Source organism: Tamandua tetradactyla, chromosome 4 (genome assembly GCF_023851605.1).
Source record: "Tamandua tetradactyla isolate mTamTet1 chromosome 4, mTamTet1.pri, whole genome shotgun sequence".
Taxonomy (NCBI): Eukaryota; Metazoa; Chordata; class Mammalia; order Pilosa; family Myrmecophagidae; genus Tamandua; species Tamandua tetradactyla.
Genome location: NC_135330.1, coordinates 20,206,353 through 20,226,146, shown reverse-complemented (window position 1 = coordinate 20,226,146; position 19,794 = coordinate 20,206,353). Strand labels below are relative to the sequence as shown.

The 19,794-nt window shown below is 41.2% G+C and overlaps 1 protein-coding gene and 1 long non-coding RNA gene across 12 annotated transcripts in view; one reads left to right on the top strand and one right to left on the bottom strand.

The window, feature by feature from the left end:
- The window catches only part of ILDR2 (immunoglobulin like domain containing receptor 2), an 81,389-nt gene that overhangs the window by 27,896 nt on the left and 33,699 nt on the right, over positions 1–19,794 (top strand). For all 11 annotated transcript variants that reach the window (XM_077156843.1, XM_077156849.1, XM_077156845.1 and 8 more), the window contains 2 exons: positions 7,813–8,145; positions 9,066–9,185. In XM_077156843.1, the coding sequence (XP_077012958.1) occupies positions 7,815–8,145; positions 9,066–9,185 (451 nt within the window). In that variant the 5' untranslated portion in view covers positions 7,813–7,814. The remainder of the gene's footprint in view (positions 1–7,812; positions 8,146–9,065; positions 9,186–19,794) is intronic.
- On the bottom strand, positions 15,742–19,298 carry LOC143680398 (uncharacterized). The gene is made up of 3 exons (XR_013174056.1): positions 19,213–19,298; positions 16,719–16,837; positions 15,742–16,300 (listed from the first exon to the last, which is right to left on the bottom strand). It is a non-coding gene; the product is annotated as an uncharacterized LOC143680398 (long non-coding RNA).

The following is a 19,794-nucleotide window of genomic DNA, read 5'->3' as shown; positions in this document are numbered from 1 at the left end:
TTTTCCATCTATCTTGACAGTGCCACTAATGGATGGACAAACTTTCTTTTCTTTCCTGGAGTATGGACCAAACCCAGAGGAAATGTTTGGACACCCCATATTCATCTCCTATGCGCAGAAATTCTGCCTATCAGTTGTTCCTAAAAAGTAGCTTAGAAAATTTGGAAAACACGTTTAAATGTGAAGACACAAAATTAATTTCGTAAACCACTTGTAACGCGAAACCAGGAACTTTACACGGAAAGAGAACAAACCGGGATCGGGATCGAGGCTCCGAAGTTTCAGGAAGTAGGTTTTATTAGTCTATGGCCATAGGGCTCAGCCTAGTAGCCTCTGAAACAGGGACTGACACAGGATTTTATAGGCAGAATGGCGCGTTTGGGACAGGGTTTTCCTCATATGGTAGCTAGCGGTGCTCAAGGGAAACGATTGGCTGTGTACCGACGATCAGACCCGGAAGGATTGCCAAGCTGAGTTTACAGGAGCAGATGAGCATTCATGGGGGAGGGGGTCCTACAGAGGCCTCTTATCTCGCCTACGTGCCCTTTCAACCGTCCTTGGGGCCTGGGAGACTTTCCAAAGAGGAAGTGGCCTGAGTAAACAGGGGGCCTGCTTGCTGCCAGGGGCCTGCCTGCTACATTATAACTTGAAGGCAGGAAAAAGAAGATTTATATTCTTATAGTGAGTAGAAGTAAAACCTTAGGAGTCAGAAGGCTGAGATATGCTAGGAATTGAGCAATTCTAAGGTCTAATCCTGCTTCTGGAACTTAAAGAGTTAAGGGAAAAGTGAGCACTATCCAAAATTTCAAAAGATGCCTGTCTCTAATAATGATAATTTCCCCTGACCTTTAGCAATCTCTAAAATGGGGCTGTGCTTGCAGATCTGCCTCTCAGAGATGCTGGCAAGCATAGCATACAGCTAGTGGAGAAAAGGAATTGCTTTGGAAAAAAAAAACCCAAAGTGCTAAAATAAGAACAGCATTGCTTTAGATACTGCTTTTGTTATTTTTGCAAAAACTTAGTTTGTCATATATAGAATCCTTTTCTTTACGTGAGAATTGGGGCAGGACCTGATTTTGCCACATGCAGGGAAGCATTGTTTGCAGTTCTTCAGGAACTCCTCTTTCCTGGCTTGAAGACTAACTGAGGGGGGACAGCTGCTCTGAGCTGCCACTCACCACACCACCTATAGGCAGCTTTCCAATTTATTGCCCAAAATGATTCTCTGCACTGGGTACTGCCTACTAAGGAAGGCCCCTCAGACTCCCTGTTCATTCATTCATCCATGCATTCACTCCACAAACATTTTTTGAGCTGTGCCTATGGCTTTATATTCTGTGGCTTTGCTGTACACTGGGGATTCAAGACCAACTAAATCCCGGTCCCTGCCCTCAGGGACTTTGTAGTTAGATATGAAAATTTACACTGAATTTCTCAAGATCAGGGAGTGGTCATTTAAATGCTTCCCCAGCACTTAGCATAGTATTTTCAAATATGTTTTTGACTGGATTTGCATTAGGTAGTCAAGGGCAGTTTCCCGAGGATCAACTGTACAATAAAACCTGAAAGAATGGTTTCTGTGTTCTATCAGCAATGACTCCCTCCTCTGCAAAGGTAGCATACTCCCATGGAGCGCTTCTTTCATTCAGGAGTCCTTTTTTTATGTACAAGTTCTAATTTTTACGTATGTGTTCTATGCAGTATAATTCCTTTCTTCACTCCTTTTGCTGTTCTTTGCTCTCTTCCATAAGCTGACTCTCTCCAGGTTTCTGGAACATCTGCTTTAGTTTGTAGGATAAAGCACAAATTCTTTCTGCACGTCTGTAGTTTTATTTATAAGAACTTCGAAACACAGGTCTCCTGTGGTGTCACTTGTGTCTGGACTCAAAGTCCCACCTACTCATTGTGCTGGTGTGGACATGCCTTCATGTGTGTGCATAACCCACACTCAGTAATTCCGTCTGGCTCCCAGTAACTCCTTCCCAAATGGACAGAACAACATATTCATAGGCAGGAGATGGAAAATATTTCAGTATGGCTAGAATGTGGTTGGAGCCAAATCATGGAGAAGGCCTTATATGCCTCATCAAGGAATTGGGATTTTATCCTGAAAGGAATGAAGCATCACTGGATGCCTTAAAGCAGGGGACTGGCATGACTGGATATATTTTTAAAATATTACTCTAGAAAGAACATGGAGAGTGGATTGGGCTGGAGACCACTTAGGAAGCTATTTTAAAACCCAGGAGGAAATGAGAACCTCTGCATAGTGATGGGTCAGAGTTTTGGAGTCTGTCAGTCTGGATTCAAATCTGACTGGCACTTGCTGAGATGTTAAGCTGGTTACAAACATTCTCTGAGAATTAGTTTCTTCATCTATAAAATCGGTATAATAATAATAATTCCTATGTTATAGGGTTTTTGAAAGAACTAATTGAAATACTACATGAAAAGTACTTAGCACAGTCTCTGGCACATAATACATACTTAACAATGATGAGCTAGCAGGAAGAATAGAAACCTGGTTTAAAGAAATGACAGTGGGATAAATTTGAGAGCTATTTAGAGTGGCCAACTGAATGTGGTTAGGACAGAGGTAATCAAGTGTGAGTAAGATTTCTATCTAGGGTGATAGGATAAGTGGTATACTGGCAAAAGAGCTGGGAATGGAGGATGGGCCATTTATAAGCAAGATTTGGTGTGGGTTAAGAGGAAGTAATGAATGAGGTTTAGATATGTTTAACTTAAAGTATCTGTTAAGTATGCAGATGATGCTCAAGGGAGTAAAAGGGCTGTAATCTTAACTGCTAGCTGAAACTATGGAAGTGAATAAGATTTTTTAGATCAAATGCACAGATCAACCACATAGTGTCTGTTTAATTTTAATTTATTTAACAAACATTCAGTTATAGTTATATATTCCTATTAGCCTATATAGACATATACAGACTATAAGAAGTACTTGTGGCATAAAAGTACTAGGTTTTTGGCATCTGTAAAATGATGAACTAGAAAAACAAAAAAGCTGTAAGTGGGGCCAAGCTCAGGACACTAACCTAGCCATCATTCGGACCTTTTAGGAATGGGAGCCAAAGCGAGCGTGTTCCCAGGCCAAATCTCAGTATCCATGGGAAACTGACAACCTGGTCCCCACCCCAATTAACTACTGTCTCTGAGAGGCCTGATATAGGAGATGGATCCAATGAGAAATACTTTAGGAAACTGCGTGGGTAGCAGTGTTCCTGGAAAATGGAGGCTCACTGCCCAGAATACACAGGAATCAATTCTGTGACACTAGGGTTTCAAAGAGAGAAAGAGTTTTATTGCATGACTGCCTGTAAGGAGACTGGAGCAAAGCATGTTCAGATGTGTCTCCCTGGGTCAAAAGGTTTCAGGGTTTTTATAAGATTTAGACAAAGGAATGTGGAGATAGTGACATTGGCAGATATTGATTGATTGGTTATGGTTAATTGAAAGTATGTAAGCACGGCCTGAAGACTGACAATAGCCGAGATAAGCATTAGGTTACAGTTTACAATAGGATTGTAAATCATTCAGTTAAGATAAGTACAGAGACTAAGCTAAACAAATGGACTATAAGATCTGACAAATACCAGCTGGGGCAAATAGATTGGTACTGGTTATAGCAGTGTTGTAAAACATGAAATAACAACTAAGGGAATGGAAGTAAACTAAAATTCCATTTACAACTGAAATCTTGTAGTCAGTAGTTATATCCACAGGGAAACAGAGGGTTTTCCCAAGGACCCAATGGAAGGGTCCCAAAGGGAAATGAGCTAACTGGTGACAACAGAGGCTGCACGGTTACCTCAGTATCACTGGTTCAGATTTGGATCAGCTGAGTGGTATAGGAAACAATAGCAAACCCAGAGGAGAAGGGGCTGATGTTGGGACCCTAGGCAGGCAGACTGGAGTCAAAGCAAGGCTTCAGTCCAAGTGGGGCAGCCTAACTACAATTCAGGCCATCAAGACTGGAACACAGTCTTCTGTACAGATTGAGGGAAGGAGATGCAGCTCAATGTACAGGTAGGCCAAACCTCACCCAGGATCCAGGGTTAGGACCAGAAGAGCAATTCTAGACCCACCCTCTGGTAGGAATGAGGTTCTTAATAACGCTTAGCAATTGGGTTGGCATTCATCCTACAATGTGAAGCCTTTGGAGCTGAAACAGGACTGGCATTCTTAAACTTTATCTCTAACTTTTTGTTCTTGTGGTCTTCAAAGATCCAACAAACCTTTAGCATTCCTAGTTTCATCCTCTCCATCTACACAGATCTATCCTAATTTAGAACCCCGGGGTTCCCATTAGACCTGCACATGTACGTATGCCTAGGCAGGTGCAAAATACACACACACACGTGATTTCTCTCTGTTTCTGACTTCCAGGAGACACGTATGTGTTTGTTCTTGAACTACGGATTACATATTCTAGCATTCCTGTGCCCTTCTGCTTTACTCACACTTAGTGTCTCACACACTATGATCTGTGCTCACCTAGCTCACACAGTCAATGCACTGTTCTTGGCCACAGCAGCAAGAGCAGCAACAGCTGTATTTATTGAGTGCGTACTATAAATCCACATGCTCTCCTTAGTATTTAGGATAAAGTATCATTTAACATTCAGAAAACTCCATGAGCTAGTTACTCCTGGTTTTACCAGAGAAAATTGAAACTCAGAAGAGTTGAGTAATCTGCCTGGGTTTGTGCAGCTAGGAAATGGCCAAGCTTGGATTCTAATTCAGGGCCTACTCCAAAATCCGTGCTTTTAACTATCATGCTATAAAAAGGTGCTGTTTCTGAGAATGTGTTCCTTAATCCTGGGGACAAGGGTTTATATGTATATCACGGAAGATGCTGAGAATTGACTAACCTCTATTAATAATTGTTAAAGAAGTCCCATAAATTGCCCAACTGGCTAATCTCATTAACAGAGAATAAGAGGTTAAGGAGGGAAGGAGGCAAGTTTTAGTAACCTAATGAACAAAACACTATTCTTAACTCTCAAAAAGAAAAAGCAATAACAAAACAACCAGAACATTTCTGCATAGCATCTGCCTTCCTTGCTGGTTTTATTTATCCTAGAATAGCTGAGAAATGTGGTTCATCCAAGCAGAGCCTGACTAGGTAGCAGAACAGAAAGATGGTATGGTCATGGGCACAGCATCGTACGGGAAACAATGCCTGTGATAACCCAGCCTCAGCTACTGCTAATTGAAGTCACTTCATCTCTGCCCCATTTTTGGACCCCATAAAATAGGGATGCAAATAAGTGTTTGAAGAAGAATTACAATTAATTTAAAAATTTAATGCAATAAAATTTAAGGAGACAATGTAAAGGAAATACTTATTTTCCTAAACCAGCTGTGTGAGTCAGGGAACATGGAATGAACCCTGTTAACACTTGGGGATGGTGAAGCGGCCTGTCCAGAAGCAGTAGCACCTGAGAGCTGGGTATTCTTCAGTGAGCTTCCAGATGGGAATTATTTCCCCTTAATGGAGCTGATCTGTATAATCAGGCTGTAATCAAACTTGTTGATGCTAAATGACTGTGAGATTTAGGAACCTCAGAATGGGAGGTAAAGAGAAAGGAGAGGGAGATTAGGCATTTGAGAGTCTATTTTCTGCCAGTCACAGAGCTCTGCTATAAAGTCCTCTGCAAGCACCCAATAAAATAATATTTGGTAACAGCACTCTCAGAAATGATTACAATGCTCAGTTTATACATGAAGAAAATGAGTCTCAGAGAATTTGAGACTTCATTAAGGCCTCACAACTAGTATATGACCAAATGAGAGGCAAAGCCCTGTCTTTTTAATACCTATTTAATGCCAAAGATATTTTACTGTGCCACACTATCTATGACTCATTTTATTGATTTTCTCTGCAAAGTCCTAGAAATTCTCATATTAATAGTCATTCATTAGCTTATCCATTCCTTCATTTATTCCATGGAAACCTATTGAATGTATGGTAGGTCCAAAACCCTTCTGCTGATAAATCTCAGATACTGTTCTGTTCAGTTCCGAATTCCATAGAACACAGAAACCTTTTCTTTCTAACAGAAACTGGAACCTAATTTTTTCACAGGAAGACTCCCATTGAAAAGAGACACTGGTCTGGAAATCAGACATCTGAGCACAAATATGGTATCTTGCCCTTGTCAAGGGTACTTTAGTAAAGAGGCAAATTCATGAATAAGTGTATATTTGAGCTGTGAGAGTGAGTTTGCTCTGTAGGATATCATTGTGAACATTAGCACTAAGACAGAAAAGGAGACACTCCAAGAAAATAGTGCCCCTTTCTTACATGTTCCAAGTTGACCCTGTGGTTCTAGGGGGGAAACTGTCTTCCTCAACCTACCTGAAGCTGGTTGGCAGGTTCCTGGATTCAGCTCAAACCTCTTTATCATGTCTTTCTATTCAGATTATATTTTTTTATGTCTCTGATCCTGAATCTATTTCTGCTTCTAACCTAAGATCAAGATAGAAACTCTTTGACTCTACTATTCACTGAGGAAGTTGTGTCCTCTTTGCTTGGAATTTCTAGATCTTACTATTGAGTTCATAAAGACCCTTTGCCTCTCAAACACTCCTCTGGTCTTCCATTCACTGAAATTTCCCTCTCTTTCTTGGGCACCAAGCTTCAGACTGGCTCCTTTCACCACTTAAACTTCTCATCCACTTTCTAGCCCTTTTTTGTTCTTTTTTGATTACCCTTCAAAGCTTTGCTTTTCAACTTAGTCTACTGCTTTTGATCTGAAAATTTCTGTTTTTCTCAAAGCCTGATATCCCCCTTCATCTCTTCCCCTTTGCTTAGTCACCAGCTGGAAGGGAAGTCACTTCCTCCTGAAGTCTTGCCTGCTGGCTTCACTGTCATTATTTATCAAATATTTTTTGGGTATCTATGACTTCACAAGCCAGGGCAGCAAAAATGAGAAACAGCCCTTGCCTGGCAGGTGTGATAGAGGTTTTATTTTGTTTGTTTGTTTTGCTGTTCACATGAAAATAAATACTTGCAAATTACTGTAGTAAATTTCCAGTGCAGAATGCTGGATATATTGATGGCACAAAGAGGAAGTGACTGATTGGTCAGAGAAGGCTTTACAAGAAGCCTTTGAAATGGGTTTTGAAAGAGAGAAAATAATTTCCTAGGGAAAGAAACGAGGAAAAAGCATTCTGGAAATGGTATGAAACAGCATGACCCATTTGGGGAAATGGTTAGTTGTTTGATACTTCTGGATCTTGGGGTTCAAAATGAGATGTTGCAAGAGTTGAGGACTGGGAAGCAAGAGGAGCTAAATGATGAATTACCTAGGAGGCCTTGCCAAGAAATTTGGAATTTATCCTGAAGGCATGGAAGATGAGCAGAGGGTTTTAAGAAGAGCCACAATAGCCAAATTTAGAAAAATCACCTTAACTATAGCAATGAGAATGTACTGGATGGGTAGACTGCAGGCAGGGAGACCAGACAAGAGATGATTGTAGTATTTTAAGCAAGAAATGAGGAGGGCCTAAGCAAAAGCAATGGAAGTGAGGTTGAAGAGGAGGGAAAAATATTTAAAATGTTAAGAAATCAAGTTGACATGACTTAGTGACTGATTGGATATGGGGGTGGGGGTGAGGGCATGTTTCTGGACAAGGCAACCAGATGTATATTGATGCCATTAATTATGATGGAGAAAACTGGGGAAGAAACAAGTTAGGGAGGTGAGGTGAAAATGAGTGACCATGTGGTATGAGGTGAGATCAGAGTTACGGATCCTATTTGGACCTGTTGATTCTGTTTTACAGCCATGACTGAAGGCCTTCAAGTTACAGTACCTGAAAAGAAGAAGGTGGCCATGCTCTTTCAGCCCACTGTGCTTCGCTGCCACTTTTCCACATCCTCTCATCAGCCTGCAGTTGTGCAGTGGAAGTTCAAATCCTACTGCCAGGATCGGATGGGGGAATCCTTGGGCATGTCTTCTCCCCGGGCTCAGCCTCTCAGCAAGAGAAACCTGGAATGGGACCCTTACTTGGACTGTTTAGACAGCAGAAGGACTGTCCGAGTGGTAGCTTCAAAACAGGGCTCTTCTGTCACCCTAGGAGATTTCTACAGGGGCAGAGAGATCACGATTGTCCATGGTAAGAATGCCCCCTGTTTTGAACCCTAGGGAACGGGAGGAGGCTAGTTCCATTCTTCCCAGACAGGGGCCTTTCAGCTTCTCACCCTTTCCAACCTTCAAGAGTTTGATTTTATGGGAGGCTAGAACATGAAGAGAACTAGTAGATGGCTTTGATGAGATTGTGAAAGGAGGAAGGGTGGAGGATGTAGAATCTAGGGCAGGCTGAAGTAAGCTTTGGAATTAGTCTTTCCAGGCCCTGACCTCCAGTCTCATGGGCTGGTTTTTGGAACTGAATTAAAATGGGTTCTAATGAAAGAACTTTTTCAGCCAAACATCCCTTACCTTATATTAGCGTTTATGGCTATTCCCCAAATGCAGAAAACAGCCTTCCCTAAGATGTTCCTCTACTGGGAAAAGGAATGTGTGCACACAGGTTGCAGAGCCAGGTGGATGTCAGGACCCAAGCTGCAGATGGCTTTGCATCAGTTCACCTTTTCTTCTGCTCCTAAAGCTTTGGACAAGAAAAGGTCCTCAGGGTCTGGCATGACCTATTGGATCATTTGAATTTTGGAGAACTGTGAAGTCAGCTCATTTCCAGAAGTCCAGAATAATTCTTGACTTTATCTGACTCTGAGAAGCTTCTCCAGGCCTGGTTCAAAGCAATATTCTACACCTGAAATTGGTCTAGAATGAGCCAGTTTCCAGTTGTGCACTAATTTGCCAGCCTCAGCAATTCTAGTTTTTGTTACTTTTTTGTTGTTGATGTTTTAAATAAAGTAGACATCTTTTCAACTACCACCCAGATAAGAAACCAGACCTTGCAGATACCCCAGAGGCTGCTACCATCCCACTCTGACTCCCATCCCCACCCTCCATATTCAGTAGTTTTCATTTAGAGAACAGAGTTTGAGGACAGGGCCCTTCTTTTTTGTGATACAGATGCAGATCTTCAAATTGGAAAACTCATGTGGGGAGACAGTGGACTCTATTATTGTATAATCACCACCCCTGATGACTTGGAAGGCAAAAATGAGGACTCGGTGGAACTGCTTGTGTTGGGTAAGTGAAAACCATTAGCAACATTTTCATCTTAGACTGCTTGCATTGTGTAACTTCGCCTCCCTGTGTGTATCAGTAGGGTGCTTCATGCTTGCGCATAAACTCGTTTTAGTATATGCTCTTTTATGAGCAGTGGCTATATTTATTATGTCTTGTTTCTTGGAGGCTATAGCCCCCTTTTTAGCATTGTTCGGAATGTTTCTTCTGCTTACTTAGTTTTATTTTTCCACTCTCCCACTTTCACCTTTAACGCTGATTTATCTCTTATTTTTTACTAGTCTTTTACATTGTTGAATAAAATGCAAGAGGCCTTTGAAGCAGGTTAGAGATGACTGAGAGATAAGAATTCGTTGTGTGTCAGGTTCTCCTGAACGTCAGGTGCATTTCCCCATCCAATTACCTCCGCTTAAGACAATCATAAAGAAAGATAACTGTAAACTGGAGAGTTTATGGTAAAAGATGTCCAATGAAGAGAACTGTTGAGGAGGGATGTTGGTGTTTAATTAGAAGGCAAATTTTTGAAACCTATAAGTATCTGAGTTACTCTAAAATCAAATGTATCTAATCTTTATTAATTTCTCCATAAATGAAAATTCATTACTTTTTGCTACTTTTCTTCTGTCATGGATTGGAGGAGTGTTGGTGGGAGATGCTCTCATTGTTTGTAGCTGACACTGAGCATATATTCCATGTTCTATAAATGTTGGTTGAATAGTAAAATTAGAATAAAACAAATTAATTGAGGAAAAAACTATGTTAATAGTGGGAGAAAAGTTAGCTCAGGATATACATTTAAGCCATCTTTCAAAAAGAAATTGCATTCTTTTTTGTTAGTGTCCAAGAAACCAGGTGACAGTGATTTGTTCAAATGGTACTTTCTTTTACAGGCAAATGGGATTTAAGGCTAATTTTACCCTCTGTGGGAAAACTTGAACCCCTAAGGGAGAAAGTGGTATTCACTATTTAGGATTTTTAGGTTTAATCTCTATTATGACTGTGATTTTAGCGAAGCTACTCTTTTTCTACCATTTTACTTTTATCTTTTGCAAAATGGATTAAGGTAATAATGGTCTATGTTGTTAGAGGGTTGACTTATTCAACTACATAGTCCCTGTGTACAATGTATAAAGTATAACTACTCTGATTTGTAAAAGAATGGAAACATGACAGATATTTAAAGGAAATTAAGACGTGAATGGTGTATTTCAGCATTGGAAAAGAACACAGGGAAATCAGATTTTGAATCTGCTGTGGCTCTGTAAACCAGAAGGGAATAAAAGATAAATTTCTGCTTAATCACACAACTCTAATGGCCAAGTTTGAAGGAACAAGTGGCTCATTGAGCCTGCAATTAGCTAATTGTGAACACAGTTATTTGGCCAATGCGGCCATTTGCAGAGAAGTAATTGCCTGTGCAGGAAAAGGAGGCCAGGTAAAAACCACTTTAAATAATTTGGTCCCAGTTCTACAAATGTGGCAAATGAATTGAATGAAAGCCTTGTCTTCTGAGGATGTGCTAAAGTGTATGGAGGACATTTCTCTGGATCAAAACATACAAAGCAACTTGTGTGAAGATGCTATTCCTGGAAAAAAAAGGGGTCAACAGCTGAGAGGTGGGTGAAAGGAAGACACAGATGAAATGATCATCAATGATGTGAGGAAAGCTGAAGAACAGAAATCAAAAGAATTGTAAAAGAAAATCGAGGAGGCTGCAAATTGAAATACATCACAGTTGAAGCAGCATATCCATGTAATAAACATATATGCTAGAATTCTTGGGGAGGGGAAACACATAATTCTGCTGTTTCACATTAGAAATGTTCAAAGCATAGTAAATATGTCTTGTAAACTTTTTAGGGCAACCTTAGCTGTGTTATATATTTAAAGGAGTTAGTATAAAATCTGTTGGAATTTTCTGGGTGCACAAAGTACTGTATTTAGTTTCCAAGTACGCTTAGAGCGATAACAATTTTTAGTTTTCTTTACCTTGACATTCCATTATAAAATTTTTTCAAAACACTTTTGCAGTTTTAAAAATTCTGGTTGTCTAGTTATTATATTCTCCAGGCCTATTTGTTAGTATTTTGCTCTTATGAGACCAGGTGAGCAACGGCCAAGGGGATGAAGACATTTGGTGGGAACATAACTGTGTCCACAGTTTACTAATTGCAGCCACCAAGAACTACGGGGAGGATTTTGGTTTAGTGAAAGAGGACCTGGAACCGGGCATGGGAAGTATCTTCAAGCAGCATCTGAAGTGAAATTTTGTAGAAGTGGGATTGGAAACTTACTCCGTGTGGCTCAGTAAAATTAAAACTATCTTGGTGTAAAGAAAAAAACTGTTAACAGCTGGAGAGACGTAAAGATGGAATAGGTGGTCTCAGAAGGAGTGGCTTCCGTGTCTCTGGAGGTTATTCAAGAGGGTGGAAAATTTCTTATCTGAGTTATTGGCATTTATGCATAGGAAAAGTACTCACGTAAATTACTTTGGGCCTATATTTCAATCTGAAAATCCTTGGATTAAAAAGTAGACGAACATGAGTAACGTGGCTACCTTGATGAAGGAAAAAAGTGGCCTCCCAGGAATTTGATCCTCAAGGCATAGATAAAAGGGGAGACAGGTTGGTTTATAAAAACATACAGGGTCATGCACATTCTCAAGGAAGCCAGAGGGAATGAACTGTGATATTTTGCAGTAAATCAGGGCTCAAGGGACTCATCCCATGAGAGTGAGGAGAAGAAATTAAGGATGATGGCTTGAATTATTTTACCACTTTAACTTTTTCTAGAAATCATCATAAGATGGGGAAGAGAAAATTTGTTGGAATTTCAGATGATGAATTAGTAAGGAAAAAGGAGTCAAAGGAATAAGCTAGAGACAAAGTTAAGAATTTGGTTACCTTATTATGCTAACAGAGATACAGCTGGAAAAGTTGATGGAGCAAGATTGTGAAGTGTCTTAGAAGACAGAGTAGGAAGTTTGGACTCCATTCTGATAATTTTGGGGAGCCTGTGAAGAAACATTAGCAAAGAAATGAAGTTAAATTTCAGGTTCAGTACAATAATCAGCAGTGGGGAGGTGATGCACTGGAGAGAGGAGACTGGGGCTTACAGATCAGTATGGAACTCCTTCAGGAGCATGGCTGAAAGGTTATGAGATTCTAAAAGTAGTGAATTGACAGGAGATAACAGAGAAACAATGGAGCTTAGTGACTAATGTGTGAAGGAGAGTAGAGAGATGAGTCCAGAGGACCCCATGATCTATAGCTGGCTGGGTAGCCATTCATTTAACTAAGAGAGAATCCAGGTGGAAAAGCGAGGTTGGAAGGCAGGAGAATGAGTTTGACTTTACACATGTTGAAAATGAGATGCCTTCAGAACAATAATGTGGAGATGTCTAGCTGATGATTAAAAATTGTCTGGAACTCAAAGGAGAAGTAAAGATTAGAGATAGTAAATTTGAGAATCATGAGTGCTAGTCATGAAAGAATATGAGTCTATGAGAGACTAGATAAGTCACTCAGGAAGATTTTACAGAATTAGTGGTAGAAGAGCCAAGGACAGAACATCTTGGTCTTCTCTCCCAGTTTTACTTGGGGTGAATAGTAACACTGATACTGCATGTGCTGTATTTGACTCGATTTCCCCTCAAAATGGGAACGCTTTTAATGGTACTGGATTGTGAGCCTTTCAGAGGCAAGGACAGTTTTCATTCATCTTTATATCTGCAATGCCAAGCATGATGTCTAGAGTATAAAAGCCTTGATGAATGTTTTTTAAAATGATAAATGAGAAAACTCTATAAATTATACCTATCTTGTGTCTCTTAAATGTTGGCCAATGCTGAGATTACCTTTGTTAATCTGTAAAGCATCAATACTATAAATCTCTACACACTCAAACAACATAGAATAATTTAATCTCCTTGGTCATAATTATTTATTTGGTTATTTAAGTTATTATTACTCGTGATATATCCATCAGGAACTGTGGTTGAAAAGAAAAGAAACAGGCCCTGGCTAACATAAACAGAAAAGGAATTTATTGGAAGGAGATCAAATTTGAAAGATGGCCAGAGAGCCAGCCCCAGAAAAGGATAGTATAACAGGGTAATGCTTGCTAGCTTCTGTAAAAACAACCCTAAAATCTCAGCCACTCACCACAATAAAAGTTTATTACTTCATCTTGTCTTAGTCAGATGTGGGTTAAGAGGCTCACTGGGTGGCTCCCATCTAAGTGATAGTATAGAGATCTAGGCTTCTTCATTGCTTGGCTCTGTTTGGCTCCTTGACACTTTTGCTTCCAGCTGCACAGATGAGAAGGAGAGAGAGTTTGGAAGACCATGTGGGACTTTTTAGGGGCCAGATCTGATGGTGGCATGGATGGTGGCAATGAATTGTGCTGTCATTTTATGTATGCCTGGGAAGAAAATAAGAAAATAAGCAGTCTCTTCCTTATCAGAGATGATCTGGTTGTTCAGGATGACGTTGATCAGGATGTTCAATGTAGCAGGAACTAATGGACAATGTCTTCAGGGATTCATTGCCAGGAAAAATCAACTCAATGGTTTTTTGTTTGTTTTTCTGTTCTTGCATATTCTCACTGAACAATTAAAATCTCAGGAAAGAGTATCGAGTTGGCCCAGTTTAGACAGGTACCCACCACTTAGCCTTGGAGTTGTTCTCTAGTAACCTTGCAAGGTAGAAGGGCAGGCATTATTTTTCTCATTTTCTGAGTGAAGAAATTAATGTTCATATTTATGACTATTATTCCATTAAAGAATAATGTTGATGGTCAAGTCCAAATGTTTTGATTCCTAGCTTCATCCTTCTTCTGCCATACCATACTGTCTATATTAAGAAGCTGTATGGTATCTGTAGTAATATATCAATATTACAATATTAGTTTCCTGATTTTGATGGTTGTTCTGTGGCTATCTATGAGAGTGTTCTTGTTTGTGAGAAAATGTATACTGGCATATTCAAAGGCATCATGTCTACAGTTTGCTCTCACATGGTTCAGGAAAAAAATTTTTTGTACTGTAATGGTATCTTTACTATAAGTTTGAAATTATGTCAAAATAAAAAGGAAAAAGTACTTTGTGATTGATTTTTAAAAAAAAGAAGAAGAAGATATGGAATGCTCCCCTTTAAAAGCCATGTAAAAAATTATGCTTGCTACTTCAGGCCATGGGTCATAATTTTTAATGGCCCCAGGTTGGCTTTAGTGTTTCACTTTATTTCTTAGTGAGACTGCCTACAACCATTGTCCTAGGCTCATGCTTGCTTCAGAGGTCTAGTTCTTGTCTCTATTAAATGCCTCCCCCTTGAACATGACCCAGCCCTCCTTCAACCCTAAGCTACTGAACCATCTACAAATCTCTGTAGATGCTTCTTGGCTTCTAGAACTATCTAAAGATTCCTAGAAAATGGGAGGAATACCACTGATTCAACACTAAGCACAAAAACTATATTAAATACCCTTTCATCTTTTTTTTTGATGATTCAGAAGGTAAAATCACTCTGAAGTTGGAAATGCACACAGTATTTTGGGTGCATTGAAATGACAACAACAGGTACCTTAGAAATATTTGGACCAGTTTTTGGGATTGGAGGGCCATACCAGCAGACAGTCACAGCAGGTGGGAATGTCCAAAAATCTGCCACCCTGAGATTAGACACTGGTCTAGGATCAGTGTCAAGGACAGGATGTTTATACCCTGGAACCATGCCACTGTTTGGATAGGAATAAAGTTTCCTGGGGCAGCTCCAGCTGGCAGGAAAAGGACTTCACCATTTCAGGAAGGCTCCAGCAGGGAAGTTATTATTTTAGAATCTAAAAGGAACTCGCCTTATTCTCACTTCTTTCTATGCACAATATGAGGGCCTGACCTCTTCTTTCTGATGTTCCACGTGGTAGCTTGTTTTTAAGGGCTTTCAAGTAGAAACACGAGAAAAAGGACCCTGATGGATGAACACACCTCCTGCATCTGCACTGACTGAGAAAAGAATAAGAGGACGTGCGCCAAGGGGTGTCTAGATTAAAGTTAGGGAAGGCTTCCCTAATGACAAATAATTTTTGGAAATTGTGGGCAGTTGAGGAAAATTAGAGAGACTCTCTGATGAGCTTTAAACATGAAATAGTTTCTTCCTTCTCACATATTAGAATAAACAGATGACTTTTTAGAGTCCTTTCTCTGATTTTTGACTTTATTTCATTGATCCACAGATTATAGAATGAATTTCCATATAGAGTGATGCTTCAAATACTGTTGTTTTGTTTTCATATTGTTTCTGTTTTAGGAAAAATGATTCAGGACTACTGTAAACATTTCAAATGAAACAGAACAGCCCAAAGGAAGAAAGACTTTCCCAGATTTCACAGCTCAGGGGCAACTGTTGTATTGCTTAGACCTCTTTTGTTTGCAAGGGACAGACATTTAAACTGGCTTAGGATAGCTTTTTGGCTCAGGAAACTAAGTCCAGGAGTTTTTCTAGCTTCAAACATAGCTGAATCCAGGTGTTCAGATTACATTTTCAAGAACCTATCTCCTCATCTCTTGATGTAAACTTTGTTCACAGTCTGGCTTTCTCCATATTTCTCCTCCACAGGTCCAGCCTTATGGTCTTCAGCACCTTTGATCTCAGGAGGATAGAGTGCCCCTGTCTTCATAACTTCAGCAAAGTCCTGTTGCTGGGGTTGTGCTGTGTGTGTGTTTAGGAACATGGTAAACAACCAACCCCAACTAAACCATGCCAACTGAAAAGAGAATGGAAACAGGCTTCCTAAAGGAAAATTGGGCAGTTGTTTCCAAATGAAGAGAAGAATGCCAGACAGGCAAAAGAAACACTGTTAACATTTTGTTGAATTTATTACAAACATCAATTTCTATTTCTTTATGGGCCAAAAGCAGTGCCCTTCCAGGCGGTCAGAAATAGGTGTGCTCCCAGCAGGTCCTAGGTGTGCTCCCGGCAGGTCCTGGAGAGTAGGCGCTAATGTGGGATCGATTCTTTCCCATGAATGTAATGCCACAGAATTAGCTTTTGTTTTCTGTCATGCTTCTGTTTTTCTTTACCTCTCCTCCTCTGACTTACCCAGAGTAAAGAGTATATAACCTAGACCAAGGATGAGGAGACGGTATAGAAGATAAAGCTAGGGTTGTGCATGAATTTTTTTCTTAATCGAGCTATTCACAATACTATGCCCGAAATTGTTATTCTGGTTGAAAATAAACCTTTCAGCCTGTTGCTATTAAAAAGCCATTCAGGACAGAATAAGAAATCAGTGAATTCTTGGGAGGGGCCATCTCTGAACTTCCATTTGCCTTTAGTGATTTTTGACAGGAAAATATTTCCTCAGGCTGTGTAGAGATGCTCTGGCATCCTCCCATGTATCACTGCTGCCTCAGTTTGAATCCCGCCCCACCTCCCACCCCTATGACTTTAGTTCATGCTGTTTAGAAAGGCTACTTGTTGCCAAGACTCCCCTCCCCCTCCTCTTCCTATTTGCCAGCCTAGCCCCAGTGCTGCTAACCAAGGAGATTTGCCGATTAACAGGGCCTCAGCCCGAAGAGTTCCCATGGTAACAGCCTCCTTGGAGGTCTTTGTTGCCTGCTGCAGCTTTGATCTCTGAGAGTGGCTGCTGCTGTTTTCCTGAAGATTTACAAACAGAGGAAGAGGGAAAAAGAATTGGGGTAGAAGAAAGAAAAAGTTTACTCTGGGCAGAAGGGAGAGAAGGAATTGATTGCAGAACCACACTCTACCTATAAATCTGGAAGTTATTCCTTTGGAGCATCTGATTTGGGTTGTGCCCACATTTTCATTTGTAGATTGAATTGTGTGCATCAGATGTCCTAGCCCCACAGGAAAGACTTAAAGTGAGATTTATTACCCTAGAAGGATGTAATCATCCTTTCTATCTTCAGTAATCACCTGTGCCTTCATGTCTCCAGGAGAGCTCAGATAACCTCAAGCCTTTCACAAAAGGAGAGACAGAAAACAAATGAAGAGTGGACTTCTTGGGTCTCAGCCCTCACTACCTTTTCCCTAGTCCTCTTTTGGTCCTCACCTGCTCTGTCCCAAGCTTACCTAGATGTCTCTGTTGGTCTTGTTTTTTCAGAAGAAGCAGAGAAACATATGAGTGGGTAGAGCAGAAGAGGGGGGATGATGGGGATTATGTGCCTGAAAAGTTAGCCAGGCATCAGCTAGAATCTGGTTCTAGTTAATGACCATCAGTAACGCGCATTCTGCTGTGTGAAGTGGGGTTGTGGATGCCTCTTCAAGCCTCCTATGGCTTCAGACCTCTATTGTATGATCTCAATCTTGTTCTTTGAAAGGCACCATGGAGTGGAGTCAGTTTTGCTTTAAGTATGATTTGAATTTAACTAGGAATTTCTGAATACTGACTATGGCTCTAGCACAGTGAGGATACCAAATAAATAAATGGTAGGTCTTGTCCCTATAAAAATTACAATGTTTTGGTGAAGATAAAAGTGATATTTCTGAAACAGAGAACAATGCAAGAGAAGATTAAAACTGTTCTTGGATATTTAATATCTAGGTCACTGGTTTTCAAGTGGGGGCAGTTTTATTTCCCAGAGACATTTGACAATGTCTAGAAACATTTTAGGTTGTCACAACTTGACAGTGCTCCTGGCAGTGATGATATTAAACATTCTGCAATGTACAGGACATCCCCACCCCAAGCAAAAAATTATCTATCCCAAAATGTAGTGCCCAGGTTGGGAAACACTGATCTTGGCCAAAGGTCAGTCTCGATGCTGGGTATGGTCCATTGTGAACAGCATGGGTTTTGGGGCAGACGGCCCTGGACTCAGCATAGCAATATGACTTTGGACAAGTCAGTGTCCTTGAGACTCGTTTCCTTATCTGTAAAAATGGGAGGGGTAATGAAGAATAACATGGAAGACCTATTGTGAGGATTAAATGACACATAATAAGAGTTTAGTGAATGTTGGTTCCCTTCTTTCACCCCTCCCCACACCCCCACATCTCATTGCTATTGTGTCATCCGTAAGGAGGGAATCCTCTTTAGGGAATTCTGTTTTCAGAATTCTGTTTTCGGTCTGCTAGGGAGCAGACTTTCCTTTAGCCAGTACCATAGGCAGAAGCTTTAATGGACCATCTGTGAACTGGCAATCCTATTACTAATAGATTCACATTTTCTCAGTAACATCTATGCTGTGCCTTGCCAGTGGGGGCCCTAATCAGCCCTGTGGGAATCTTCCTGCTAATGGGTTTCAGGTCTGTCCCAGCATGCTACATTTTGGTTGGTGTTGGGAGCCCCCATTTCTTAGTGTATGACCCTTAGTTAATTACATGGTGTCTGCTGCCTAAGCTAAATACAAGAATTAGGCCACACAGACCATCTGATGAAGCCTGGAGGGGTTAGAAGAACACCTAAGACTCGGATTAGGATCTGGGTGAGTCTGGATGGGAAGGCTTCACTTGGGGTGACCTTGTAATTTATTGTCCAAATTAGGATACTTTTGAAATTGAAAAGGGGACATTTAATAAATATGCCAAGACAACCGGCATAAACTGAGACTGTCTAGGCAAACTGGTATGAATTGGTCACCCCATCTTTAGATAATGACCACCTTGAAGGGTCTCATTTTGATTAAGAACAGAAGTTCAGAGGACTTTGAGAGGGCTGGACAAATTAGTGTCAGTCTCCTTCCCTTGCTGAGCCCTTGCTGATAACTGACATTTACCAGGACCTGTGGGCGTGCACATCTTCCACTCAAGTACTTGAACCAAGCAAAGGGGCCTCTCAAAGAGATGGTGGTCTGGCATAATAGTTGTGCACTGAAAAATTTGCGGGAGGATTTCTTAATCCCAAAGGACGTCAGTTGCGCCTCCCACTGCCCTCAGTTGTTATGAGAACAGATGAGGTCGAGAAGGCGACATTTCCCCCTCCCTAATCTATCAGCCACCCAGTCCTGCGCTGTGACTGTGTCGGCCCCCACCCCCGCCTCTCCCTGCTCCCGGCCTTTATCCCGCCTCACTATTTTTGCTTCACTTGTTGCTCATCCCTGTGGGAGGACCTCGGCCTGCCATTAGCGCGCATTCCTGGCGCCGGCGCCCCCGCCCCGCGTTGCCGTGGATACCCCGCCGGAGCCGGAGCGCTGGGTCAGCCCGCGCGCCGCGCTGTGGTCGACTTAACCCGAAGCCGGGGACAGGGAAGGAAGGGCTGGGGTCTGCAAATGGGGAGAAAGCTGGGGGCGAGCGCGAGAGGGCGTGTTACGGAGAAATCGGCTCAGCCCCTGGAAAGAAAGAACAGCAGCCCTTGAAAGCCCGTCAGGAGACAGTCATTGAATTTTTCTCCAAAGCTAGCTGCCACTATTCAAGTGTGCAGGTTTGCGTTCTCACGGGAGCTGGGCCTCCGGCGTTGCTGGATTGGCTTCTCTTGAGATGGCTCTTGGAAAGCCTTCATGGTCAAGCCCCTCGTTTAGCAGGAATTCCAAGCAGGAATTCTGACAATCCAAGACCTACCAAGTTGTCTGCCAGAGACCCTCCTGGCTTTTTTTTTTTTTTTTTAAAGTAGACATTCCCTATATCTTTGTATCTGAAGTGCCTTTAAAACCTGA